At 45.8% G+C, this 27,557-nt stretch overlaps 1 protein-coding gene across 4 annotated transcripts in view; it reads left to right on the forward strand.

Annotated features, from left to right (window-relative positions):
* Positions 1-716: 716 nt before the first annotated feature.
* Mast4 (microtubule associated serine/threonine kinase family member 4) overlaps positions 717-27,557 on the forward strand; it is a 591,291-nt gene continuing 564,450 nt past the window's right edge. For 3 of the 4 annotated variants that reach the window (XM_037209461.1, XM_028884811.2, XM_028884812.2), the window contains exon 1: positions 717-1,341. In XM_037209461.1, the coding sequence (XP_037065356.1) occupies positions 985-1,341 (357 nt within the window). In that variant the 5' untranslated portion in view covers positions 717-984. The remainder of the gene's footprint in view (positions 1,342-27,557) is intronic. The other variant, XM_028884813.1, reaches the window with a different exon arrangement.

The following is a 27,557-nucleotide window of genomic DNA, read 5'->3' on the forward strand; positions in this document are numbered from 1 at the left end:
TCAGCTGTTTTCTTCCTTTGCTACAGGCGCGTGTCTTTGACTTAACTTTAGTTTCTCAGCAGAAATACATAAAGTCATCTTTGGAGACCTTGGCTTGTGTTCAAGCCAAGCACTCTGCTGACTATTTTGCTCTAGTCTTATTGCCAGACAACATCGTCATTAATGTTTCCCTTTACAATCCAGGAAACTGAGGTCCCAAGAAGTTTAAGCAGAAAGCCGGTTGGAGATCAGCTCCGTTCGGACGCCCTCGCTCCATCACCGACTTCACTCTGCACACTGGTGGGAGCGTGAGCGCGCGCGTGAGTGGCCGTGCGCTTCCGTTTCTCCGCGAAGCCCCCTCCGGCTCAGTTTTCCCCGATTTCACTTTTTGGAGACCAAGTCCGGTTCTCCAAGGTTTGACCTCCCTCGGCCATCTCCCTCTCGCGTCCCAAGGACGGACGGCCACTCCCTCGACCACTTCGGAGTCCTAGCCCGGGCTGAGCCTGCGTGCTCCACGCCCGCCCCACCGAGTCCCGCGCCGTGGGGCTGCCCCGCGCACCCAGAGCTCCCGTGGGATCGGGTGGCCCCGCGCCTGGCCCCACCTCCCCTACCTGACGCCCGCGCGGCCAGCGGCTCCGTAGCCTCCGCCCACCGGCGCGCCTGCGCTGCCATTGGCTCCGCGGGCTGCCCGTCTCCTCCGCTCCGTCCTGGAGGCAGGTTTAGCCAGAGAAGCCGCAGTCCCGGCGGCTCGGGCGCAGCGCGGAGCGCGGATCGCGGCGGGCATGGCCCTGCGCGCGCGAGTCCCTGTCAGCAGCCGAGCCACGGCGGCCGTGAACTTGGGGACGCGCTCCTGCGGCCCGGCCTCGGTCATGTAGTCGCCGGCGGCGCTCCCCGCAAGCCCGGGAGCCGCAGCGTGATCCAGACGCAGCCCAGCAGCCCGGGCTTCCCCGGGAGGCGCCGAGCGCCCCGCCACCCATCGGGTGGCACTTCGGGCCGGAGAGGGACATGGGGGAGAAAGTTTCCGAGGCGCCCGAGCCGGTGCCCCGCGGCTGCAGCAGCCACGGCGCCCGGACTCTCGTCCCTCCGGCGGCAGCCGTGTCCTCGGAGGGAGCTTCCTCGGCGGAGTCGTCCTCGGGCTCGGAAACTCTGTCGGAGGAAGGGGAACCCGGCCGCTTCTCCTGCAGGTCTCAGCCGCCGCGGCCGCCGGGCGGCGCCCTGGGAACCCGGCTGCCCGCCGCGTGGGCTCCCGCGCGCGTGGCGCTGGAGCGTGGAGTTCCTGCCCTGCCGCTGCCGCCCCCCGGAGGAGTGGTACTGCCGGTACCCCGGGTCAGCAGCGCATCCCAGGAGGAGCAGGACGAGGAGGTGGGCACCGCCTATCCCATCCCGAACCCTCCAGGTCCCCTTTGCAGGGGCACCTCAGATTCCATTGCGTGCGCGCCGGTGTTTTGGAGAGGGGAGGGGGAACTAAAGGCGTTCTGTCACCAGCCCGGGATAGTCACGGTCAGGAGATTCTTTGGGTCCTTGACTTCTTGTGGTTGGCCCCGCGCGCTTTTCTACAGGGGCTACCCGACGGCGTGCTTTGGAAATGTCGCGGAGCCAGTCCCTTCCTATCTGTATCTGCTTGGGTTGTCAGCGTCAGGACGTGATCTGAAAGCTTGCTCGTCCCCACAAACTCAGACCCGATTTCTAGAAGTGGGAGTGCTAACTCCTGAAGTCTTTAGTGGAGCAGGAGACCTGGAACGTAGGACGCGGGTGGGAGTGGCGGCTGTGGAATTGCACTATTGGGATGTCGGAGAGGAGGGTTCCCTGGGGCTGCCGGTGGATGGTTTTGGTGGTCGCTTTACCTTCCATCGTCGGGCAGAGGGAGATTCCCCATGCTAAGCCTTTCGTCGCGAAGGCATGAGCGCCTACTGCTCCCACTTGGACTCAGTGTCCAGAGGAACGCTGTAGGACACTGTGTAGAATGCATCTTTCCTTCTTCAGAGGACTTTGTCCAACCTCATTTCCTGGAAGGCTGTGCATCCAAAACTTGTGGTTCTCTTCCTGACACACCGAGTTTCGTGATCCCCTAGGTTGCTATATCTTGCTTGCTTTTTCTCTCTTCCTTCCTGCTTTGGAAGACAGGGAAGGAAGATTCTCCACGTCTTTAAGATTGTTTGCTTTGAATGTTTCTTGTGGGAGAAATCATCTTGATCAGACAAGGCCATAAATAAAACATAACCCTAGCATAGTCTCCTTTGTGAAATTAATTCCGCAGTGCCAGACTGGTATTTTCCCGTCTCTGCTGGGGTTAGCGCTGGGAAACAATTGCCTTTGTCCCTAGAAGGAAACAGAGCTAGGGTCCTGGTACTAGCCCCCTGAGTGCCCTGCTTGGAAGCAGGGGCCAGATCTGGCTACAGCTAGCAGAGGCAAGTCCCAGCCTGGCGAAGATGGAAGGAACCTTGGCTGGTGGTTGGCCAAGGCTCTGGTGGTAACCATGACCCATTCCTGGATGCCTGTGGGATTGCAGGGATCTCAGACAGGTGTCTGGAGATCTGCTTTCTAGAACTCTTTTGCTTCTCAATTGTGAGATCTGGGTGCATTTCATTCCTTAGAAGCTCAGTTCTGCAGGCAGAAGTGGAGACTTTCAAGGTAAAGTTCACTCTGACAAGAATGCTGTTTCTGACCTGGAATTTTGGATAGATCTAAATTCCAGACTGAGCTTAGTCATTCCAGGGGTTTGTTGAGTGACACACCCACCCTAGATGCTGCCAGAGAACAGTGCAGATGGGTACATCTCTCTTTGATGTAGCGTGTTGCCTCTGGGTAACTGGCTATAAATGATTCTGTTTAGCTAATGTGGTATGCACAAGGTCTTGAAGAAGCGGGGCTCGGGGGCGGGTAAGGTCTCATTTTTGATCCTGATCGTACAGTTGGTTCATCGTCTCCACTCCGAGTGACAGTGATTTTCTTTCTCTGAAGTGGATATAACGCTATCTTATTTCCCTGGCAAGGCACTGGAGATTGGTTGAGTGAAACACATTTTGTGCTTCCGAGTAGGATGGCCCAACGATTTTGGTCGCTGTTCGTGAAAGTTCCGAATTGGATGGAAAGAGACCGCTGTGACAGTTTGTGACATGCCTTAGCCTACCAGGGGATGGTGGGGGTGAAATCTTGATTTGCCCTGAGAATTTTGAAACAAAACCAAAGTCATGTGGCTCCCCTGCTTCAGCAGCAGAGAAGTCGTAAAACTTGGGGAGGGGCGTGAAAGCTCATATATACACACTGGTACTGATGTGGACACTGGGTGGAACTGTGGAATTGGGCCTTTTGTGGAATGGTGACTTTGGGAAATTAACAAAAACCCTTTGGCCTTTCCTTAGGAAAAGCACACATTTTAAATGACTGTTCTAGAAGGTTCAGGAATGGCAGACTAAGAATACCACCTTTCCCCATTTCCTGGGCACACCTGTGTTTGACTTCTGATTCTGTGAGCTTGAGGAAGAAGTCATGTGCTTATGGACCATTGGACTCTGTCAGCCTCAGTTTTCTCACCTCTTAAATGGGAGCAAGAGCAATAGCACTCTTGAGACATTTTATACACACCTATACGCATCATCTGATTTAGTCTCTGCAGAGTAGTTGATATTTAGCGCCAAGTAAATATCAGGGAGCATTGACTTTTGAGTTTATTGCTTATACAATTTTGTGAAATCAAACTTCAAAGTTGGACTGACTTGTTATTTCGTTATTGCATAATTTATGTACTATCTACTTTGAGAGGTTTTATTCCCGTTTTAAACAGATTTATTACTTTCAAATGATGTGCATGCTGTGTGTGTACATGGGTGCAAGTGTTAAAGTTGGAGATACAAGCAGTTGTAAGCCCCCACCCCCCATGAGCTAGGAAGTGACCCCTGACCCTCTACAAGAGCAGAACTTGCTCTTGATTGCTGAGCGGTTTCTCCAGCTCCCAGCTTATCCCCCTTTACTGTTACAAGTGGGCGGCAGCAGGACTCTTTCTGTTTATTTCAGGCTGCTGTTTTGACAAGCACCTGGGGCTGGTAGTGTTGTGCTATACTGTAGCAAGGCCCAGGCTAGAAAACGTTAAGAGGCTTAAGAGCAATTCCTAGAATGGAAAGGCATTCATTTCGGTTTAAAAACTGCTGTGTAGCTTGGGAGATTCATTTTTTCCCCCAGATAATTTTTAAAAATCCTCACTGTATTTGTTTTTAAAATACAAGGAAATTCTGGTTCCTAGCATGTTCCTACAATGCTGCTGCTTTTTTTTTTTTTTTTTGACAACCTTGTTAAAGCTGTTTTGAATATCTCTAGTAAGGGTCACAGTGTCTCATGGTCTAGCTCACAACTAATACATGTGTACATGTACCAAGTCTCATACCTGTACATGTACCAGGCTCATATGCTTCAGTCAGACCTGCCGGCTTTGGTGTCTTAAAAACTAGTTGAATGTTGGCATTGATAGACTCCTAAAATTTTAATTTGCTTCTATTATACTGTGCTGTTGGGATAAAATCTACAGTCTTACATGCGCTGGACAAGCACTTACCACTGAGCTACAAACACAACCATTTTTATACTTAATATTAAACACATGAGAGTCAGAGCAGATGGGTGACTTAGTTTTGTTGAAAACAAAAAACACACAAACCGATGTGGCATCTGCCTTATGTCCTGGCTGCAAACCTGTGGATGTGGGGTTCTGTATGTTGATGGGCTACATGCTGCATTTCTGATTGACAATCGAGGTTGGAGGACTGACCCCCCCCCCCCCCATTTAAGCAGTTTGCCTCTAAGGCAGTGGTTTTCAACCTGTAGGTCATGACCCCTTGGGGGTGTCGAACAACCCTTTCGCAGGGGTCGCCTAAGACCATCTGCGTATCAGATATTTACATTATGATTCATAACAGTAGAAAGATTACAGTTATGAAGTAGCAATGAAAATAATTTTATGTTTGGGGGTCACTACAACATGAGGAGCTGTATCAAAGGGTCACAGCATTAGGAAGGTTAAGAACCATGGCTCAAAAAAAAAAAAAAAAAAAAAAAGAAAAAAAGAAAAAGGGGTTGGGATTTAGCTCACTGGTAGAGTGCTTACCCAGGTACAAGGCCCTAGGGGTCTTAGTTGAGGCTGGTGGTGGTGGGGGGTTTGGAGGACCACATGACTCTAAGACATTCTATCTTGTATTTTTCCCAGAGTACCTTATAGTCCCAATAAGGTATCATTTGGTAGCTGTTGATGGCAAACTCACTGAGGGCAGGAATTTTACCTGGATGTCTAGCACCTGCCTCTAATAAATGATCGGGAACTTAGTAAACATATGTTGAATGACGTCTCTGAAACTAGCGGTCTGTTTGATTGAAGGGTGACTGACTGTGTGTATCCATTTATTTTGTCTGTTGTGAATTCGGATGCATCAACCTCGTGGCTCCTCCTTACTCACCAAAATAAACAAGCAAGCAAGCAAACACCTTGTGGCTCACAGGAGAGGTATTGGGTATCAGGACTTTGTGTTTTTTCAATAAATGGGAACACAGTCAAGTCAGGCACACCCGCTTTTCAGTCTGTGTATTAGAATTTGAAGCGTCCAGAGCCACCCAGAATGGCTAGAGGGGTCTGTGTAGTTGAAGGGCTAGCCAACTTACTATGTGTCAGCTGGTCATAGTCTGCTGTACCAAGGGACTTATTTAGTGACAAAAAGTTGGGAAAGTGTCCCTTATTAACCATAGGCACTATTGGGGAGTGTCTCTAATATGTTCAATTAAATGGTGTCTAAATGGGAGGACTGCCTTTAACATCATTTGGGGGATGATTGTGTTTTGGGTTTCCCCGCATGACAGTAATATAATCTGAATTGGGCTTCAGATTTTTATGGGTTATGAGAATAACTAGCAAAAAGAAACCATGAATTCAGACATGCTTTTTCATAGACTTTATATTTTATTAACCACAGAAGCTACATAACTTGAAAAGAGAAGTGCATGAATCTTGGCATATTTATTATTTAGTCTACTTTCTGACTCGATTCCTCGGTGCGAGCCATGAGATTAAAACAGCAGTCAGTTTACAAATGTATATGTAATCCCGCCCTGAGGCGTCGTCCCGGGCAGGGCTGGGTTTGACATCATGGAGCTTCTCATGCACTTGAGGGAGCGAGATGTAAACCCCCGGTGGTTATTTACTAACCAGTGACAGAGGTGACATCTGAGGCAGCAGGCTCTGAGGAAGTATGTGACCAAATTGCACGAATCCATGAACTGAAACCTGGAAGACGAGCAGAAGTTAGACGGAGGAGAAGAACGGAATGAGCCGGAGTGAGGCAGGTCACCGAGACGGCTCCTGCGGAGACTGTGGGCCTCCTGCTTGGCATGGAGAAAAGGAGAGCATGGAGCAGGTGACTGAGAGCTGAGACACAGCCGAGAAGTACGTAGCCCCGGGGGACTTCATGCTGTCAGGGCACTGGGAGCCATTGGAAGAATTGAAGCAAGGAAGTGTGGCCTGGCGAGATTTGTATTTGAAGGAAGTCAGGCATCTCAAAGCCCACGTGTTGAGAACTGAAGGTCCAGCCTGTTTACATGGTCCTGAGTTGGAAGTGATAATGTGAGAGAGTGGCCTGGTAATGATTAGTGTGTGGATGAAATGGAGAGGGGAGGAGGGAGGAGGTAGTTCAGGGACTCCAGGTAAATTCACATGAAAGTTGGCCAGCAAAGAATTTAGATCGATTCCAGAGAACATCATGCTGCTGTTCTCTGCGTTATGTCTTAGAGGGTTTTGAGAAGAAAAGTTTCAGAGGAGGGTCTTACCTTACAAGTGCTCATTTCCATAGTAAGTGTAGAGACAGATTTACTGGAGGATAACCTGGGGGAGGGTGCTCCGAGATTGTGTCCCTGTGGGCAGGAATCATGGTGCTAGCATGCCAACATATACTTGTAGCCAGAAGGTTCCTCTGGTCCCACCCGGCCCTTGGGTCCTGCAGCCACTTATAAAATAATCACTCAGAGGCTTAATATTATTTACAGACTATATGGCCTATGGCAGGCCTCTTGTTAGCTAGCTCTTATATCTTAAATTAACCCGTTTCTATTAATCTATGTTTTGCCACGTGTTCCATGGCTTTCCTGGTCAGCTGGCATGTTGTTCCTTGCACGGCAAATGGTGTCTCTCCAGACTCCACCTTTCTCTTTCCTGTCTCTCTCCTTGGAGTTCCCTCCTGCCTCTAAGCTGCCTTGCCATAGAGGCCAAAGCAGCTTATTTATTAACCAGTTGGGAACAACATATATTCACAGCATACAGAAAGCCATCCCCCAGCATATACTACCAGAGTCTGACTTGTTGGGTGGATTTTCCTATTGGAGTGGAGTTTTCCTTTGCCACATCTGGTATTCCAGGACATGGCAAATATTTACACCTTGCTAATATTTTTGAGCAAGGGGAGAATCTATCTGATGACTCAGATTTAGTGGGTACAGTGTTTGAGTTCAATGGGTTTTGTTTTGATCCATTTGTTCTTGTTGTTTAGTTTGGCCTTCTGAGGGAGGGTATCGATGTGGGGATACAGATATGAAAAACTGGAGAGCTAATAGGAAGGGTCCATAGTCATGTGGCCCGGACTAGGAGAGAGCTTAGCAGAGGTGACAGTATGTTCTCAGAAAAGAAGATTGTGTTTTCAGATAAAAGACAGCCCTGTCACTTCTCATCATGCTCATGGACTCTGTGGCTTTGCCTGGACAGGGCTTGTGCTCACTTCTTTCATCCCTTTAGAGCAAGCTGCTAGTGTTTCCCTGCTCTGGAGTCACGGGCCCATCCTAATCCAGTCACTTAGAAAAGACAACTTCATCTAGGTTTATTAATACTGAGTCCATTTACCTCTTGCAGAGGGTCATTGGAAGAATGTGATGCTGCGTGTTCATCTCCAGCATGATGTATGGCATCTATTAAGCATTCCAGAGGATGTTTGCTCTAGTCTTGAGGATGGGGATGGCTGGTTTATGAAGAATGTTGGTGTTATCACTATCATAGAAAGGTGATAAGCAGAGACCCAAAGTTGCTCCCTGCGTGGACTGTGCTGTTAGGACATCTTGATGGTAGCCTGGAAGGCTCTTTCCTTTCCATGTAGGTAGATTTGTAAAACGTATCACCATTAATTTCATGGGTGGAACATTTTTATGAGATAGTACCAGCAAACTTTATGGTGCATGATTCATTAGCCCTTCTGTGAAGACGCCGACTCTCTTTTCCATGTGGAACCTGTTCTTAGTGATCAGTTATCAATTAGTATCCAGGTTGTTAGACAGAGGGGTGATGTCAGCTGTGCCGTGAAGCAGGAAAGATGACTCGAACTTCATCCGATTTTCCAACTGAAGGTGCATGAGCTGAGAAGGGAGTAAGATGGAGGTCGGGCGATGCTTTGGAAGTCAAATCCAGTTCATATAAGTATTGGGGTGAAGAGGTGAGAACTGTAATCCAGAAGCCACCCCAACTTCCCAGAAGGGAAATCTGGACATTCAGTGGAACTTTAGAAAATTCAAGAACTCATCTATGCAAAGTCCCTCTCTTTGCGACAGTATACACATTGGAGTTTACAGTAACCCAGGAGCCCTTGGTTCTATGTGAAGATGGCTGGATCGGCTGGCAGTGCTCTGCTCTCGCCTAGTGACTGGGCTCCTGCCCTTGCACTGGTTCAGGCTGACACCTGCACAGCGTTGCATCATTGGCTTCAAAGGTTTCTGCAGTCTTCTGTGTGCCCCTGCTTCTCCGTGACGCAGTATGCTAGTGTTAGTTACTATAGGCTAAAGCGTAGTGTGAAACACAAGATTAAGCAAGGGGCCGCTGTTCCTGTAGCTCTGGACACTTGTTTCTCTGCCCATATTTGGGCTCCTTCACCTGTCTCAGAATTCCTGGGAAGGACTGCACAGTAGTGACATGTCTCCAGGGTCATTAGAAATCATCCTTTAAATGTAGCAAAAATGTAGGTTCAGGACTGAGGTCAGCCTTTTCTACACAGTGTTGCCTCCTGGTGATGGAAGGTGTAGAACCTGTCTGAAGTCCCCCGCCCAACCCCCGGGGATTTGTGTAGCTTCTCTCACTGTGGAGTTTTCCTGCTTATTTAATGAGTTATATTCCTAACTAGACATGTGTCTAAGACAGCTTAGAAATTTGTATCCCAGGCCCATAGTCTTTTGCTCGCCCATCAATTCTCCGCTCAGACACAGTCAATATAATTTTGATTATGGTACTTACTTCCATTGAACCTTTCAGCCCAAATGCTTTGTGATGATATTAGAGGTTGCAGGGAGGTGGGCGTGCCAGAAGGAAGACAGAGACACCGGCACATTCGGCTCCTTTTCCTTACTGATTTCATAGGCTGTCATGTGGAAAATGAAATTTTAATTCTAACGTTTGGAACTTGGTCACTTAACACTTTTTGGCACAGAGCAACTTCCCAAGTGAGCCCAATTTGATTTGGGTGGATGAGCATGAATTAACTAGCTCTGACAGATGTGGATCTTTGGGCTTTGGCCTTAGAACTCAGTTTCCTCTTTAACCTGGTGGGAAGTCACGGGTGGCATTCTTGCCTGGGTGGTGATTTTGTGTGTTTCTGTGTGGGTGGGAAACTACCATTACATCTTGGCCTTCTGATTCCTTGCCACTGCAGGCATTTCTGTACCCAGGGCTAGCCAGGCCATGCAGGGAGGGCCTCCATGCGGCAGCAACAGCAGGACAGGAACTCAAGTTGGGGTTCGTGTTGCCAATCTCGCGTCGCTCTATTATTGAGACTTAACATTCTGAGAAGCCATCCTTCCAAAATTGTCCCACGACGATGGCAGCAGGACTCCCACTCACGGTTGAAGTGGTGTGCAGATGTAGTGAATGCCATTCTGTGCATAAAGATTGGATGTTACATGTCACAAGTTCTTGTGGATCTGGTGGTTTGGTTCCATAGAGACACACAGAGCAGTAACTCAGGGAATCCGCCTTTCCACTCACACAGTGTTAACTCGACTGGCTTCACTGAAACAATCTGAGCCCTCACCCAGGTTTTGGGTTTTAGGAAGCCCCTCTGGGGCTCCTCACAGGAGTTTCTGCAGAGAGCTCAACAGTCCCAGACACTAGTCTTGAGAAAGATGTGCAGAAGGTCCACTTTTAGGAAGAGGAACATGGCATGCCTCAGAAGAGTCCAGTTACATGGTTAAGGAACCCAAGGAGACATGGACCTTCATGTCCTTATGGCCCCTATCAGACCAATAAGTTGAAGCACCTCATTAAGTTAGAGAAGAAAAAAAATATACTGTATGCTGGTGAATGAGAGTCACTTACTATGTATCGGGAGCCTGTCCTCTCATTGTACTAAATTACAGTACCTTGAATTATTTATCTACTGTTTGAAAAATAGCCTCGATAATGGCATTTAAGGTAACATTGTGTTTCTTGGAAAATCTTTTTTTTTCTTTCTTTTTTTTTTCAGCAGTAACTTGCCCTCAGAAACTGTCCCCTTTCTTTATTGACTAGTAAGGAGATCGTCCCCAAGGTGCCTGTAAGACCTTTCAGGATGAGCTTGAATTCATGGGGATGCATAGGTCTTTGCTATCACGCAAATTCTGTGTGTAGAGGACAAGAGAGTCACCGGAAATGACAGCTCTGGGAGCTCCTGATTTTCCTTATCAAAACGTTCTTAACACCTCGGTTTTACACATTACCACTTCTGAAATCGAAAATAGTCCTGTTGGGAGGAACTTGGCTTAGATATGTGAGCTGCCTGAAGGTAAGACAATCAGAGTGAGCTGGCTGTGGGGAGTCATTCCAGTAGGGGACTGGAACCAGTTATGGGTCGCTCCGCTGGGAGAGCAGGGCTGGCTATGGGGTGTTAGACAACGAGTAACGCTTCTGCACTTCTGGAACCTGCGAAATTCTTGCTGTCTTGTATTCTATTTAAATTATTTTTGCTGTCTCATGGATTTGCAGCCGCTGTAGTGACATGCACAAGACCTACATGAGATGTAGTCAGTAAAAAAATCCCCTAAACTGCAGCAGGGATAAGGCAGGGTCCCAGGAAGGCCTCCTCCTGCCTGAGGAGCTATGGGTAGTTGAGAGTGGCTGGGGTGTGAAAGTCCTTCTTCTTGGGAGTGGGGTCACTGGGGTGTTGCCATGCTCCATGGATGGCCCCACTCATGTATGCATTATGGGCAGCACTGATCGTGCTCTGTGGGATTTTTAAAAAAGCATGGTGTTGGGAGGAGGAATATTTTGGGGGTGGGGACTCTGAAGGACCCGGAAGCAGAACATGTGTGGTCCAGGGAGAGTTGGCAGTGGAAAATGGGGCATGAATATGATCGAAATACACTGTATACGTGTATGAAATTCTCAAGGAATGAGTGTAAAATTTCGAGTCATCATTTTCTGTGAATTAGGTTCCCCGTCATTCATCTGATTCTTCCCTTTCTTTCACATCTCCGGCTTGATCATAAGAATTCTCTCTAGAACATGGTCTCCTTCTCCGTGACAAGGAACTTGACTGCAAGACACTAGTACAACCCTTGTCAAACAGAATATTCTGGCAGGAAAGCCCTTTTTGGTTGCTGACTCCAGTGAGTCATTAAAGATGAGTTTGAGAGCTCTGTTTGCGCTTCCCTTTTTCCTTCTCTGTGGTGGTGCTGTGCATTTTCCTGCCTTATCATTCTGTGCTGAACAAGCCTTTTTGTTGTTGTTGTTGTTTGTTCGTTTAATGATTGGACATCTTATGGTGCTTTGGAGCATTTGCTCTGGGTGTCAATCATCTCCGAGAACTGTTGAAGATGTGAGCACAGAATAAAATTATACATGCCATTCATAAAACTAGAGCTCTTCATTTCTTCCTTTCTGACGTTCTGTGTCTCCGTTCTGCTTTCTGAAGGTTGTTCCCGTGTTATCTGGGTATTGGATGAGTCATAGAGTACTTACAGTTTGCACAGATTCTCTTTGCATCGTTTCTACCGCATTCTCTCTCCTGCTATGTACAGATTCTGCCACATAGGTTAAGAGTTGATCTCTCTTCCCTCCTATAAATCCTGAGATCTTCAGGATGGGAACAATATTATATCAACTCACATTCCTGTAGTGAGGAGAGCCCATGGCGTCTAATGGATAATGATAATAACACATTGTACAAATTGCAGTCAGTACCATTCTGAACTAATTGATTGGTTGATTAATTTAAGGCAGGGTTTCTCAGCCTGGGTTTGAACTTGTGATCCTCCTACCTCAGCCTCTCGAGCTCTGGGATTATTTATATGCACCACCAAACTGGACCTATTCTGACAGTTTCTCATGTATTTCCCCATTTAGTTTTGGCAGAAGTCTTTGAAATTCAATGTATAATGAAACTGGTTCACTTTCTACCCTGTAGCCAAGTGACCTCCTGGATGTCACACAAGTGAGGAGGACATGGATAGTGGAGGGCAGAGGTGGGAGAGGAGCAGGTACGAGGAGACCGTAGAGGAATACTACAGTCCCTGAGGTCTCACCATCATGGCTAGCTCTGTGGCCTGGATGGATGAGGCGGTACATGAACGATGGCTGAATGGTCCAAAGGCAGCTGTAGCTGGCTGGTGTGAGTGAACGCTTATTGAGGAAAATGAATGCTTGTGTTAATGAACTATTAAGCCGGTGTGGGTCCCTGCGAAGTGACAGAAGAGTGTGCAGTCTGAAGAATCTTCCTTAGATACCAGGACTAAAAGCTGCGTTCCTGGCGGTTAGGTCATCCGTGAATGGCCTGAGTGTGTATCTACAAATGAAGGAAGTTGACTAGAAACCAGTTCTCCTCTGGTTGGCTTTGGGAGGCTGTCTTTTGGGAGGCTAATTCTTGGCTATTATTTGAAATTACATGTAGTTAAAAAAAAAAAAAAAACACATTTTCAGCCATAATCTTAAACACCTTAACTTCGGATGGCATTTCTAGCTAGCAGGGATCCTCAGCTGTGCTCACTAGTCTGGGGACAAGTGGACGTGTTTGCAGGAAGGATGGATGTTCTGTCCACACTGTATGGGTGCCTTTTGCCTTGGCTCCTTGCTGGGCAGGTGGTTGGGCTCTTCATCCTCACCTACGAGGAAACCAGCATCCTTTTTAGCTCTGTTCCTTTCTTGGGGTGCGTGTGTAAATTTCACTGTTTCATCTGCATGTGATTAGTTTTAGAACTGATTGGTAACATTTTTCTTTTGATAATCAGTTCTTGCATTTTCTGGTCTGTGAATGCCAGCATATGATCTTTCACCACAAACGTTATCAGGATGTAATGGGTAAGTTGAGAACATGTTTTTATGGTGTGCTGCATGATGTTCTGACCCCTGCATACATTGTGACATGATTTACGCTAATTAGCTGTAGTGTGTGTGTGTGTGTGTGTGTGTGTGTGTGTGTGTGTGTGTAGACATTGAAGATTTGTGCATCTGTTGTAGCAGAAATTCTAGTCAGTATATGTATTCATGAGTCCTTCAGGTTAAGTTGATTTAAACCCAGAGAAGCATGGTTTGTAAAGCTTCCCATTGATTCATCATATCTAATAAATGGGAGGGGTCTGCCTCTTCCTTCCCAATGCCTGCCAGTTTTAGCTGTCTGAGGCAGGACTGTCCTTAGACATGTGATGTGGAGACACCTTTAACATAGAGGACATACTTCTTAATACTATTCTCAGTGGGATTGCAAAGGGTATTTTTGGTGATAGCTCCAAGAACTTGGAGTCGAAGAGTTGCCTCTTTCTATGGTATTTTCTCTGCAGATTCTTGGATCAATGGCAGGATCTTCAGATCCAACCCAAAAAACCCAATGTGGACTTTGCCTTCTTCCTACAGCTATTCTTCTCAGGCTCCATGTCACAAGGACATCAGGCCTAAATCCTATAGTTAATAGCTCCTGATCACTCATGTTTAAAAGATTTGTGTGTCCTCCATCTTCTAGGTAACTAGGGCCTCTCTGTACTTTGCAGGACCTCAGCACTTTCCTACCCTCAACATGGACACATTTGTTTGCCAAGATACATGAGAAGACACGGGTCTTGGCCTTTTACTGAAATGCAAGCTAGAGGCTGGCTGTTCGTGCCTACGCTATCAATGGGCTCTTTTATAATTCACTTGCGGGGAACCTGGGCAGTGCATTTCCACAGTCTGGCTTTTGTTCTTAACATGAGTGGTGAGTTCTTTTTGGGGCGCCGCAGTGTGGGGCTATTTCAATGGCTTCAAGGGTCAGGCTGTGTCACAGGTAGATCTCAACCTTTGCACCCCTCTGGGAGAACAGCCCTGTGTTCCAGGTGCTCTGAGATGAGGAACCAGTGAGCTGGGACCAAGAGTCCACACAGTCAACCTCCACTCTCAGTATGTGGTGACCCTGTCTGTGCTGGATAGTGTTATGTCGACTTGACACAAGCTAAAGTCATCTGAGAGGAGGGATCCTCAATTAGAAAAGGACTCCATAAGATTGGACTTTATGCAAGCCTGTAATGCATTTTCTTAATTAGTGATTGATGAGGAAGGCCCAGCCCATTGTGGGTGGTGCCATCCATGGTGGTCCTGGGTTCTATAAGAAAGCAAGCTGAGCAAAGCCATGAGGAGCAAGCCAGTAAGCATCATCTTTCGTGGCCTCTCCTCCAGGTTTGGACCCTGTTTGAGTTCCTGTCCTGACTTCCTTGAGTGATGGACCATAGTGGAAGTGTAAGCCAAACTAACCCTTTCTTTCCCTACTTGCTTTTGGTGTTTCATCATAGCAATAGTGACCCCAATGAAGACAGGCCCTAAGGAGCCTTCTGGAGATGTGGCAATGACTTCCCTCTGTCTTTGGGTCATCTTTATGAATGCTTAAGAACTGGCAGCATATATGGAAGAGGCATAATTTTAACACAAAGCAAAATATTTTCTGCCACAGTTAGAGGCACTTCTAAGAAGGCAAGCCAACAGAGGCTGCATGTCGGAAGGATGGGGTTGTCCCTTTAGGAACCCCTTCTGAATTCCTTTTTAATAAGCCAGCTACCGTTACTAGAAATAAAAGTAAGGGATATTAGTAACCAACATTTTCTTTGTGAATGAAATGACTTTATACAACCAATATTCCAATTTGTATGCCTGACTCTCCAGCACCAGCAACCATTAAATTCTCCCAGGCCCTTACCTCTAGTTGAACCTAGATAGCAGGATGTAGTTCCCACAGAGGATGCTTAAAATAACTGCCCAAGAGCTTCATTCCAGAGGGGACCAAGCATTTAAATGCGTTTAGGGGCCTTTTTGTGCTTAGAACCATACTCAGTTTTCCAAGTATGGCTGGCTAGTCTCTGTCCTTCTCTCATGAGAAGGTTCCAAATGGGTTGTGGAATTAGTACATTTGTTCTCTTGAAAGTAATGGCAAGACTGTCAAAATTGCTTTAGTCAGGCTGTAGTGAGTGATCCTGTAACCTCTCCCCTGTGTCCCTTGGAGATCTTTGGTAGTAATTAAGAGCAAAGTGAAACACAGATTTTTTAAATGATGAATACAGGTTTACCAAATGAAGCATAATGATAGGTATGAGCCCTGCTGGGAAGTTGGATGTTCACCGTGTCCTGAAAAACCTATAATCAGATGGAGACTGTTGCAGATGGCTAAGATACCACTATCTATGGTTTTGAGACACTTATTTGAATATTTAAGGACATCTGATGATGTACATATAGTGACTGCTGAATTTTTGTTGGCTTGGGCATGAACTAGGAGATTATATAAGGAAATAGCTAGTTAAATTTTGTTCCACTTTTAAGTTACACAGGTGTTCAGACTTTTGTTCGAGCCCTGTTGTATGGGTGAGTGACTCTTCAAGTATTGCTCACTGGTCTCAGTCAAAAGAATCTGGATTTTTTTTCAGGTAACTCTAAGTTTGGTATGGTTCAAATAGTTGCTTAAGAACCGAGACAATGGTGTCTTGATTGGAGTGGGATTTTGAGCATAGGGTTCACTTTAACCCTGACTCAATGGTGGCAGTTCCTGCCGCAGTGTTCAGTGCTGGCTTGGTGAGTGGGCTGGGGCCAGGCAACTGCTTGGGCTCAAGTCTGGTTTGGGGAACTCCTTTTCCTCTCTTTGCCTGTTGATTTTCCCTTGTTACCCCCCCTGACCCCATGTGCACGTGTTTGTGTGTCTGTTTATGTATATGCCATGTTTGCAGGTGGGTGACTGAGGAGACCAGAAGAGGGCACCGGATGCTCCAAATTTGGAGTTCTAGGCAGTTGTGAGTTGCCTGACATGGGTCTTGGGACCTGCACTCGGGTCCTGTGTAAGAGCAACAGGAACTGTTAACAGCCAAGCCATTTCTTAGCCCACTGGTTCTCAACCTTCTCAATGCTGAGACCTTTTAGTCCCTCATGTTGGGGTGACCTCTCACCGTAGGATTTGTTGCTACTTCCTAACTGTAATGTTGCTACCGTCACGAATTGTAATGTAAATATCTGGTATGCAAAATATCTGATATGTCACCCCCAAAGGGGTCAAGATCCACAGGCTGAGAACAACTGCTCCAGCTCCTGGCTTCCACCTTTGAGGGCAGAAAGGGAGGAAGCATTGGCGCTATGGCTGGACTCGCACAGAGTATCTTGCAGAACAAGGGTGCTCTCACTCACAGTGTTTCACATAACAGATGCTGGTGAAGAGCCCATTGATTAGAGGGCATGAAGTTTGGTATTCCCCCCCAATACCTCCTTGGCTGTGAACTGTTCTTGGGGGTAGAGTTGGTGTGAAAAGTCTCTCTCTCTCTCTCTCTCTCTCTCTCTCTCTCTCTCTCTGTCTCTCTGTGTGTGTGTGTGTGTGTGTGTGTGTGTGTGTGTATGTATGTGTGTGTGTGTCAGGTCAGAAAGGCTTTACTGGATTGCACTGCTTGCATAGCACTGTAGAAGTCGGGGGCTGGGGAAGGAAGGAAGGGAGCAAGAAGCACAGGAATAAAGGGATCTGTTGTGTGCCTGAAGCACACAGAGGCAGGTTAGGCGACAGTGCCTGGGGAGTGACTTGGTCCCAGTGTGCATAGGGCATGATCTGATCTGCAGGTAACAATGTGGTACACATCCAGGATAGCTATGGGGAAGAGGGTCAGAGGTGGGAGAGGACCATGAGGAGGAAGAGGAGGACATAGGAAAGGGGAGGATGAGAAGAGTAGGTTGAGGAAGAGGGCTGGGGGTAGAGGGTGACTGGGGGACCTGGAGGACTATGGGAGGAGGACTAGAAGTGGGGAGCAGGAGGACTGTGGGAAGAGGACTCGGGGGAAGAGGAAGAGGTGAGGAATGGGAAGGAGGGCTAAGGAGAAGTAGGGCTGTAGAGGGAAGGATGGGGGAGGAAGATGAGGAAGAGCAGTGGGATGGGGTGGGTAAGGGGAGGAGAGGTAGCTGTAGGAGGAAGGCCAGAGGTAGGAGGAAGTCCAGGGGGAAGAGGTGGACCATAATGGGGAGAGAGTCAGGAGGAGGAGGAGAGCCAGGGTGAGGAGCCCCTGGGCAGGAGGCAGACACAGAATAACAGCTTAATCTAGAAGCAGACTGTCCACGGTGAGTTGGCCATTTTAAGCATTAGAAAGATGAAAGGAGGTTGTATGTAACTAAATCATTTGGTCTATGAGATGTGCTTCTGAGAAAACCCCATCAAAATAGCTCATAGATGAGTTCTAGTAAAAGAAAGAATCCCTGAAGCCTCCCCCACCCAATGTTCCTTCAGGATCTTGAGGTTACCTTCCAGTTTTCTCTATAAGCCTAGTCATTGGCAGTTTGGTTTGCCCATGTTTCTGGGTGATTCTTTGTGCCTGTGCAATTTAAAATTCCTGGTATAAAATTAACCAGCTGCTTATTTACAGCTTCATAATTTCCTAATCAAACGTACTATGTGTGTTTTCGGCAAGGATCTGCATGTCCTAAGGTAATTAAGCAGTCTTTGCACCAATACTTTTTAAATCATTATCTTAAGGGACTTTTTGTTTTTGTTTATTATAGGGCCAGAGTTGAGTTGGTATGAATTTATCAGATGATCTATCTTTTGAAGTATTTATTGGGATTCATTTTCTATTCTTGCTTTGAAGAGAAATTTTTAGTTTCTCAGGGTTTCCAGTTCCTCTCAGTTTAGAGTAATGCTTTTTTTTTTCCAAGTTGGAATTCCAGAGACCACCTTAGTCACCCAATACCCCCACTCACACCACAGCTCCTTAAGGAGCCTCTCACCAACTCCCCCCCCCCATTAGTCTTTGGTAGGAATAAGCCCTGACAGGTGGAGACCCCACATGGATTCTGTCTTGATGTAGTTGTGGCTATGGTTGTCTGTGGCCCTAAGGTTCCTGAGACTACAGATTCTTATGACTTTATATCCAGTCCTCCAGCCTCAGACCTCTCATGATGCAAACTCCTTGCATTTGCAGATGGGGAGGGAGATGAGCCTTTTGGGGGGAGCACTGAGGAGAAGTCTAATCCCCAAGAAACTCTCCCTAATCTGTCTGCAGTTATAGTTTACTGTGTGGTGGTCACATGTGACCTGGTGACTGCTGTGCCCATGGTTGAAACTTAGGTTCCAGAGATGCCTAGATGACTTGGAATCTGGTCTGGCTCCCCTGTGGGGTTTTATTACTAATTAAATTATTGAAATCCAGGCATTGGAGAGAGTGCCCAGAGCTCGATGTGTCTTATCTGAAAGGTCAGCTGTTTGCGTCCCCTTTGCCTACCCCAGCACAGGAGCGGCTCCTTACACCGGGCATAGCCATGGACACTTGGACTCACTAACACTTGAATCAGTGGGTTGTGATGTCTACTCCCCTGTCCACACTGGGCCGCGAGAGAGCAGAACCCTCTTATTCATCTTCATAGACACATCAGTGACTTCTCACTGTGCCACACATGTCTGTTGAGAGTATACTTTGTAGGCCAAGGGACATAGCAGTCCAAAAGGAGCACCGGCCACCAAAAGACCAATAGGAGACTTAACCAGGACAGTGTCCCCTCACTGGGCCTTGTGGAATGTAAATAGGTATGGAGAACAAGTTCTTTCACAGTTTAGTCAATGTCTCCAGGTCAACATGAACACCTCAGAGTCAGATACGAAAAAGAGATTATTTTATACCCCCAGAGGTCTGGAATTATCGTTGCCCAATGGTCACCCATTAGGGACGACTTCTTGGAATTGGATCAGCTGGACTGGGCTCTTCTCAATACAGTCTGGGGACGGGGGCAAACAGATGTCTGAAGGATTTGGGTTGTCCTGGTAGAGAGGATGAAAGCCGCATGATGGCCCCCCATCATGATGGAGGGGAGATGTTTCTTCTCTGTATTCCAGAAAGCCCACTGCATCAGGGTTTTACCTTTGCAAGCTCCCAGTGACCTCTGTGTGCAGGGTAAGCTCTGCAGAGGGCGTGGACACTGGGCACGCAAACCTCTGGACAGATAGGCATTTTGACATGTTTGCAAAATCCTGGACAAGAAGACGGACTCTGTCTTGAATACATAGTTAAGAACTGCCCTCTCTTCCCCCAGACTAATTAATTTCCCTGACAGCAATGCTTACTGGCAGTGCCTTTCCACAACTGGCTGCTGAATTGCAGTGCTCAATAATCTGTGTAATAACATACTATAAAAACATATAAAGCCAGGAGAAAAAAATAAAAAAAGAAAAGGTTCTTTTACCAAAGTGGCTGAGCCTTTGGAAATGCTCACTCACATATGGATGGAAAGGAGGACCTTAAATCTGTCAGCCAAGGACCAGTGAGGTGGCTCAGCAGCTCAAAGTGATTGCCTCCCAGATCTGGGAAAGCCTGACCCACCGGGAGCGGTGGCTCTCAGCTTGGCTCTTCCTGCTTCTCCCGGGAGCTTGTTCACGCTCCTGCCTCAGTCTGTCCCTTCCCACGGTGTGCCTGGATGGAGCTCCCCTGTAATGGAGACGCAATAAGGTCAATGGCCATCCATGGACCAAAACGCCAAGGCAAACCAATCAAGACAGGTTTAGAACACAATGAGCCACACATGGAGCTTGTGTTTTTGGCGGTGAGAGTTGGACAGGTGCTGGGTGGTGGTGGTGGCTCTGGGCCCTTTGGCTACATTGATGTTGCCCATGGCCTTGGGTTGTGTCAGGATTTAGCTGAGTGACCCCGATGCTGCATGTGTGCACATATTCAAGGCACGCTGGAGTTGTTTGAAGGGCCAGGTTGTGGACATCGCGGACTTGCTCTCTGTTGTGTGGAGGGAGATGTTCACCCCTCCAGTGCCATGGACTAGGGCCCCCGAGAGGCGCAGGTGCTGTGCTAGGTGCTGATGCGCATCAATCATTTTCTTCCTCATAGGAGGTATGTGTGAGGGTGGGGTTGTTCTGCCTCACAGATGAGGACTTGGGAGCTTCCAGGGAACTCAAGTCACTGTTACTGCATCTTTTGGTTAGAGAGGGGATGGGCTTTGAACTTGAGTGTTTGGCTTTCCAACATTTGGCTTTGTTTCCCAGTTACCCTTACCTTCAGCCAACGACACTTCCCTAAGTGCAACCACAGATTCTGGCTCCGTGGTTCTGCTTACGTTGTTTTTCCTGTTTCTGTATGTTGTAGCACACACTAAGTTCTCTTGCGTGTGAAAGCATACTTCCTTGCATATTTATACTCTCACCCCAGCCTAACTTTTAGAGGAGTAAGCCCATCTCATCATAGAGGGAAGCACCTTTTCCTGTGGTGATGGGTGACCAACACACTGCTTTAAAAGGTCACCACTTAACGGGAGACCATTTTTGGATGTCTACCCTGATCATTTGTGAGTGAATTGTCAGAAGGCAAGATGACATCAAGAAGTATCATTCTCATCAGGAGTACAATGCTTTTTATTTCCTTGAGCATCCTAAGAATTCCAAGTTCACATTTTGTAAAAGGAGGGTTTTGTAACTCAGGTTTAATTTCGCTGAACCCGTGGTTGTTTGCTGATGTGAGGAGAGAAAAAACCAGAAACCTGTCAAGGTGTCCTTGTCTAAACCAGCAGAAGGGGACCTTGTGCTGGGCACAAATGCAATGTTTTTTTTCAGAGCTAACTCTCATGCCGGCCTGTCACCCCAGGGCAGAGGGTGTACCCCTTGTGGAGGATGATAGGGGTATGAAAACTAAGCAAGAAGCGTGCTGTTGAAGAGACAGTTGCTCCCACAATTCTTTGCATATTGTTAGCATGTTGATTTGCAGAAGGCCTGAACTTTATCATCTACAGTTTAGTATCTGGGCTTGATAGACTTCTCACTCCCAAACCTCTCAGTCCTAAACACAACAAAGAGCAGCTAGGCATCGGATTACACCTGTGCCAGCCATGAGGCAGGGCCATGGTGAGTACGAGCCCCAGGGTGTATGTTCCATTTGCTGGAAGCTGTCAGGTCTTATTAGCCTTTCGTTAGGGCATGTGTTTTTTTCCTCCTTGAAAACTCATAAAAATTCATGTTGTGGTATTAATGCCCGCAGGGTCCTGTAGAATTCTGCTGGTTGCTTCTACCCTTCCCTCGTCATGGATACATTGTCCTCAGACATGTGGGCACAGATGTGTGCTTGTGACTCTCTACTGGAGGCTCATGTATCTGCCTAAGTGAGTTTGCCAAGAGGAATGAAATAAACTAATTTCCCTCCCAGTGGTTCAGTGTAACCAAGATATTCCTGTGCATATTCTCAGAAGGCTTCATTCTGGGGGAATATTTTATATTTCAATAAGCTTGTGCATGTGTTCCTAGGTGACCGCTTTGCATACCTGTTTATTACCACAGCGATAGCCTGCTTATCTGTATATTTTGAAAGAAAACATCTAGTGGATCTGTTTGCTGCGCTGTGTGTGTGTGTAGGCACACATGTATGTGTGAGTGCAGTTGTATGGGTGGGGTGTGCCTGTAGAGGCCTGGGATGTCATCTCATCCACCTGTTAGAGACATGGTCCCTCAGCGATCCAGCAGTCACAAATCATGAGAGACTGTTTTGCCAGTGAGCCTCCAGTATTCTCCCATCTCTGCCCCCCCCCCCAAAAAAAAAAAAAACTGTGGTTACAAGTCTGTGCTACCACATCTGGCTGTCTACCTAGGTGCTAGGGATTGAACTTGGGCCCACATGCATTCAATGAAAGCATTTTACTGAGTGAGCTGACTCCTAGATTCGTTAGTTAAAAACAACAACAAAAACAAACTGTAGTGATGTTACTCTTTGTGTTGTTAGAGACAACAAATTTATGGACTCTTTATGTGTTGTGTATGTAGTATATGTGTATTTTATATGTATACGTGTAGTGTGTGTGGGTGCACATGTCTTTGTGTGCATGAGTGTAGAGGACAGAGGCTAATGTCAGGTGTCTTTCTAGGTCGCTGTCCTTGAACCTGGCAATCAATGATTGGTTAGACTGATGACTGACCAGCAAGCTCTGGGGGATTCACATGTCTCTCTCGCTCACCAAATTCAGGGGTTCCAGACACATGTAGCCAGGCTAGGTTTGTTTCTATGTGTACTGCTTATGTCCTTATCTGAACTCAGGCAGCCAGCACTTTATGTCATGGAGCCGTTTTCCCAGGGCCCCAGTTTGTAAATCTACCCCTGTAGCATATGCTCTTACGCCTTTAAAAAAAAAAAAAAAAGTGTATGAGGTCAGCATGAGGTCAGGCAACTGGGTTACAGTAGACTTCAAGGTGTTGACTTGAGTGAAAGGTTTAAGGTTTTTTTTCTTCTTTCTGATAAACTGAAAAACAGGAGTAATATTTAAAAGTGATTGTGATCCAGTAATTATAGTACAGTGTTATCAAAATGTTCCGTAGGACAAATCATGCCCCATTATCCTTAGATGAAACCTCATGCAGTAGGAGAGGGGGGCCTTTGGCCCTCTGTAGCATTTTTATAGTAAAGCCATTACACCGTGTTGCGGTGTGTCTTTGCGAGCCAGCGATATACATGGAACTCAGCGATGCTAGCTGCTGAGCCTCCACATTGAAACCATTTGGAATCGTGCCTGCAAATTAATATATCATAAAAGCTCAGTGCAGTGATGAATTCTGAACAAAGTTCTGTAGTGTTTGCCTCTGATTATGAATGGGGAAATTACGACTGTGTGAAATTGGTGTGAGCCGATCGCCTGTAACACTGGGTGTTGTGGCAGCCAACCTTAACTGATGGCCTTGAGTGAAACAACTCCCAGGGAGCATTTCTGATGGAGCAGACTTGAGCTCCATGGGCACTAGCCTCCTGGATGGAGTGCTAATTGTCTGTGGCTTGCATCTTCACATGCCTGTGAATTTCTATAGGGAATATTGGCTGGAAGTTGTTCTCTGGTCTCCTATCCCTGCCTCTTGTCTGCCCCCATCTTTTCCATCCTTGTATCCAGGCAGTTCTGTTCTTCACACTTCCGATTTTTTTTTTCAGGTCTCACAGAAGTGATAACTCATTTTGTTAGAATGGTGGCGATTTTAAAAGTGGAGGATTATGACTTCAGTTGGGGCTTAATCAGCTTGAGCAGGTGCATTCCGAGTAAGAGAGATACTGTTTTAATGCAGATGTCTCCCCTAATTCAGAGCAGGGGAGACATGGATGGGAGATGGCACTGCAGTTAGGTTAGAATTGTCTCTAAATAGATTGTTTTTTTCCCCCACCTTGAATTCTCTGGTACTGCCTACAGTGTCCTGTTAATAAAATCGGAGAGATGTAAAGGAGGAGCTGAGGGTGGACTGTCTTAATTTTGTGCTCTGAGAGTTCAGGAATGCTTAAGGAAAATGAGACCAGGTGTACACAGAACTTTGAGGGGTGGAATTCGGTCTGGGGGATCTCAAGTGATAGGAGATGGTTATGCAATTGTAAGACAATTTCACTTAAATGGCATTCATCTCCACATAGTGGCTTCACGGTGAGGGTCTGGAGTTGTGCTTTGGCTTTGAAATGCTTTAGTATATGAGAAAAAGAGAAAAGATGGCCAAGTGTTATGTCCAGAAAACCAGGGCCTTTTTTAAGGCACATAACATCTTTCTGCAGATATAACTCCATTTTGCATTTTGGATCATTTCCCCAGTGAGAGCAACACAGTAAATAACCTGACCAGAAAGACATCGGCCATATACTAGGTAGTTATGTAGCAGTTACTGTTAATACTTATTTCTTTCCCTTACTTTTTATAGTTTGAGCATTTTTATGTTTCATGATAAAAGGTCAATAGCCCATGTCTTCTAATTCATTATTCATTTATTTCTCCACTGAAACAATTTTTTAAATACCTATTATGCACAAGGCACTGAGGATAATGGTAGGAAAAAACAAAGAAAAAAAAACCAACAACAAAAAGAAAAAAAACAAGAAAAAGAACAACAAAAGAACTCCAAGATGCTCAGATTATGACCTCCAGGAAGCATACATGCAGAAATTCTCATCTAAACACCATCAAACTAGATTTACAGCACATCAAAAGGATTATGTTATATGGCCAACTTGGGTTTATCCCTGGAATGAAAAGATGAGACCACACATGTAAATCAATCAATTTATATACCCCATGAACAGAATAGACAAAATGGCATGTTTATTTCAACAGATGGAGAGAAAACATTCAAAAATATTCAGCATTCTTCATGAATAAAAGGCAACAAAGTAAGTTACTTCAAATCAGTAAAGACCATATATGAAGAAACCAAAAACTAAGATTATATTTACTGGGATTAACGTTAAAAAAAAAAAAGAAAGAACTGAGATGTTGTCTTCTTAAGATGTGGAATAAGGCAAGGATGCTCCTTCTTAGAGTTCTATTAAGCAGAGCAATCAGGCGAGGAAAAAAATAAAAGCAATGTAGATGTAACCAACCGTCTTATTAAATAAGAAACACAGAACCAATGTAAAGAAGAAAGCCAAGAGGTCAGAGCTCAGAGCTAAAAACCTTACCCTTCCTCCTGTGGTGGTCCTACCTCTCTGAAAGAGACCTGCTTCCTGTGTGTTTGTCTTTATATAGTCTTTCTGTTTTGCCTTCTCATTGGTTGTAAACCCAAACACATGACTGCCTCGTCACTGCCTGTATGTACAGCCCTCCAGGTCTTCTATGGTATTGAGATTAAAGGCGTATGTCTCCAATGCTGGCTGTATCCTTGACCACACAGAGATCTACCTAGCTCTTCTACCAAGTGCTGGGATTAAAGGCGTGCACCACGAACACCCAGCTCTGCTATGGCTTGCTATTAGCTCTGACTTCCAAGCAACTTTATTTATTAACATACAATTAAAATCACATTTCAGGCCGGGCGTTGGTGGCGCATGCCTTTAATCCCAGCACTCGGGAGGCAGAGCCAGGCGGATCGCTGTGAGTTCGAGGCCAGCCTGGGCTACCAAGTGAGCTCCAGGAAAGGCGCAAAGCTACACAGAGAAACCCTGTCTCGAAAAACCAAAAAAAAAAAAAAAAAAATCACATTTCAGTACAAATAAAATACCACCATAAAGCAAAATTTTCATTACTTGCTGATACCATATCATGATCATGTGGAAAGTCCTAAAGACTATACAAAAACTATTGTAACCCAACTGATGTTATTTTTTAAGAGAATTCATTGTATTTTTGTATGGTAATATTGTATTTATACATCAACAATGAACAGTATGAAAGGGAAGTTAAGAAAATTGAGTTGTATTAGCAACAAAAAGAATGAACACTTAGGAATTTAAGAGGTAAAGATGTACACATTAAACATTCATAAGATATGGGAGGAAATGTACAATGCCAGGAAAAGATGTCTCAGGTTCCTGGATTACACAGTAATCCCAACTCTCAGGAGGCAGAGGCAAGAGAATCTCTGTGAGTTTGAGGCTAGTCTGGACGACAAAATGAGTTCTAGGACAGCCAGGCCTCCACAGAGAAACCGTGTCTCAAAAACAAACAAACAAAAAAACCCCAACAAAACAAGCTGGATTAAAAACATGCAAGATTGGAAACTCTGAGACCTATTGGAAAGCCATTATTGAAATCTAAAAAAGAGACAGAGATGGTAATGGCTTGGAAAATGACAGGATGAATATCGTTAAAATGTCCACACTGCTCAAAGCAAACTGAATTCTGTTGCCATACTATTTAGTTCTTATCAAAGTAATGTTTTCTTTACATAAATATAAAAATCCTAAAATTCAGATTGAACCACAAAAGGCCCCAAATAACCAAAGCATTTGGTCCACACTGGAGACCTCATGCTTTCTGACTTTAAATTATGTTATTGTTACAACTGTTTGGTAATGCCATAAAGCATTCAGACTGGTTTGTCAGAATAGAGGACCTGGAATAAATCTCTACATTTGTCATGAACTCATCCTGAACATAGGTCCTGAGAACATGAAGGGAAAGAGAAGTCTCCAGCAAATGGTGCTTGGAATGCCATCTATGTGCAAAACAATGTAATCGGTCCAGGTTTGGTTGACTTTGTGGGTGGTATGTGACAGGTGTCCAGAATCTTAAATGTGAGACTCAAAATTGTAAAACTCCAGAAGAAAATATAAGGAAAAGCTTCTCAACTGTAGTCACATGTGTTTTGAAAATGACACCAGAAGCACAGGCAGGAAAAAGCACAGAGAGATAGTCAAGGGAGAGTATATCAGACTAAATATTTCCTGTGCAGTTGAGGAAACAGGAAAATGAAAGTGTCACTGGGGCTTATTGTACAAGCATGGCAGCCAGAACACTCCCTTCACACAGAAACCATGCCACGAATCTTTGTATTTTCTCCAATAATTCTGGACTCTCAGAGTACACTGTGACATTTGGTCTTACTGTGGCTTCTGTTCATGGGTGTATAGTTGGTTTTTACCTCCTTTACGAAACCACATCCTAATACTTGATTGATTGTGACAAGTGGGAAGGATCCAGACTATAGAATGACCTGGCTCTTTAGTTTCCACTTTACCCTTTAAAGCGTCTGTGTTTCTGTGTTTAAGTCAGCAAAAATATATTTACAACAAGTGCTCCATTTGTAAATATAGGGTGTTGTCATAGGAACACTCTTAGGTACTAGCCTGTTACCCTCAAGGCAGGATTATAACCTTTCTAGAAGACAGTATGGCCAGTGAGAATACTGGTGAATATCAGTTTTACAAAGGGCAAAGGATCTGAAAAGACCCTGTGAAAGAAATCCAAACAGTTAACAAGTAGAGAAGAAGGTGGCCAGGATCACCAGTCATCAGGCAAAGTCAAATGAAATTCCTGAAACAATGAAAGATAACAGGTATGGGCAAAGATGTGGAGAAAGGGAGCATCATATGTTACTAATGGGAATAGAAGTCAGTGCAAATTACAAGGAGACCTATCCTATGATCAATAATCCTGCCTCTGGAGAGAGTGTGTGTGTGTGTGTGTGTGTGTTGGTTAAAGGGTCTAAATCCACAAACCCACCGACACATACAAATATATACATCTACATACAAAGGAAGCAAAATTAGAATGGTGAAGAGATAACTGCCTCCAATGTTCGTTGTGTAACAACATCATGCACACGGGCTAAGATATGGAAATAATCTAAATGTTGTTCAGCAGGTGATTGGGTAGAGAGAGTGTGTCTGTGGATAATGGGATACTGCTTTCAGGATTAACAAAGGAAGTCCAATTTGTAGCAACAGCTAGAGCTAGAGGACAGTTTGTT

This window comes from Peromyscus leucopus, chromosome 11 (assembly GCF_004664715.2).
Source record: "Peromyscus leucopus breed LL Stock chromosome 11, UCI_PerLeu_2.1, whole genome shotgun sequence".
Lineage (NCBI taxonomy): Eukaryota > Metazoa > Chordata > Mammalia > Rodentia > Cricetidae > Peromyscus > Peromyscus leucopus.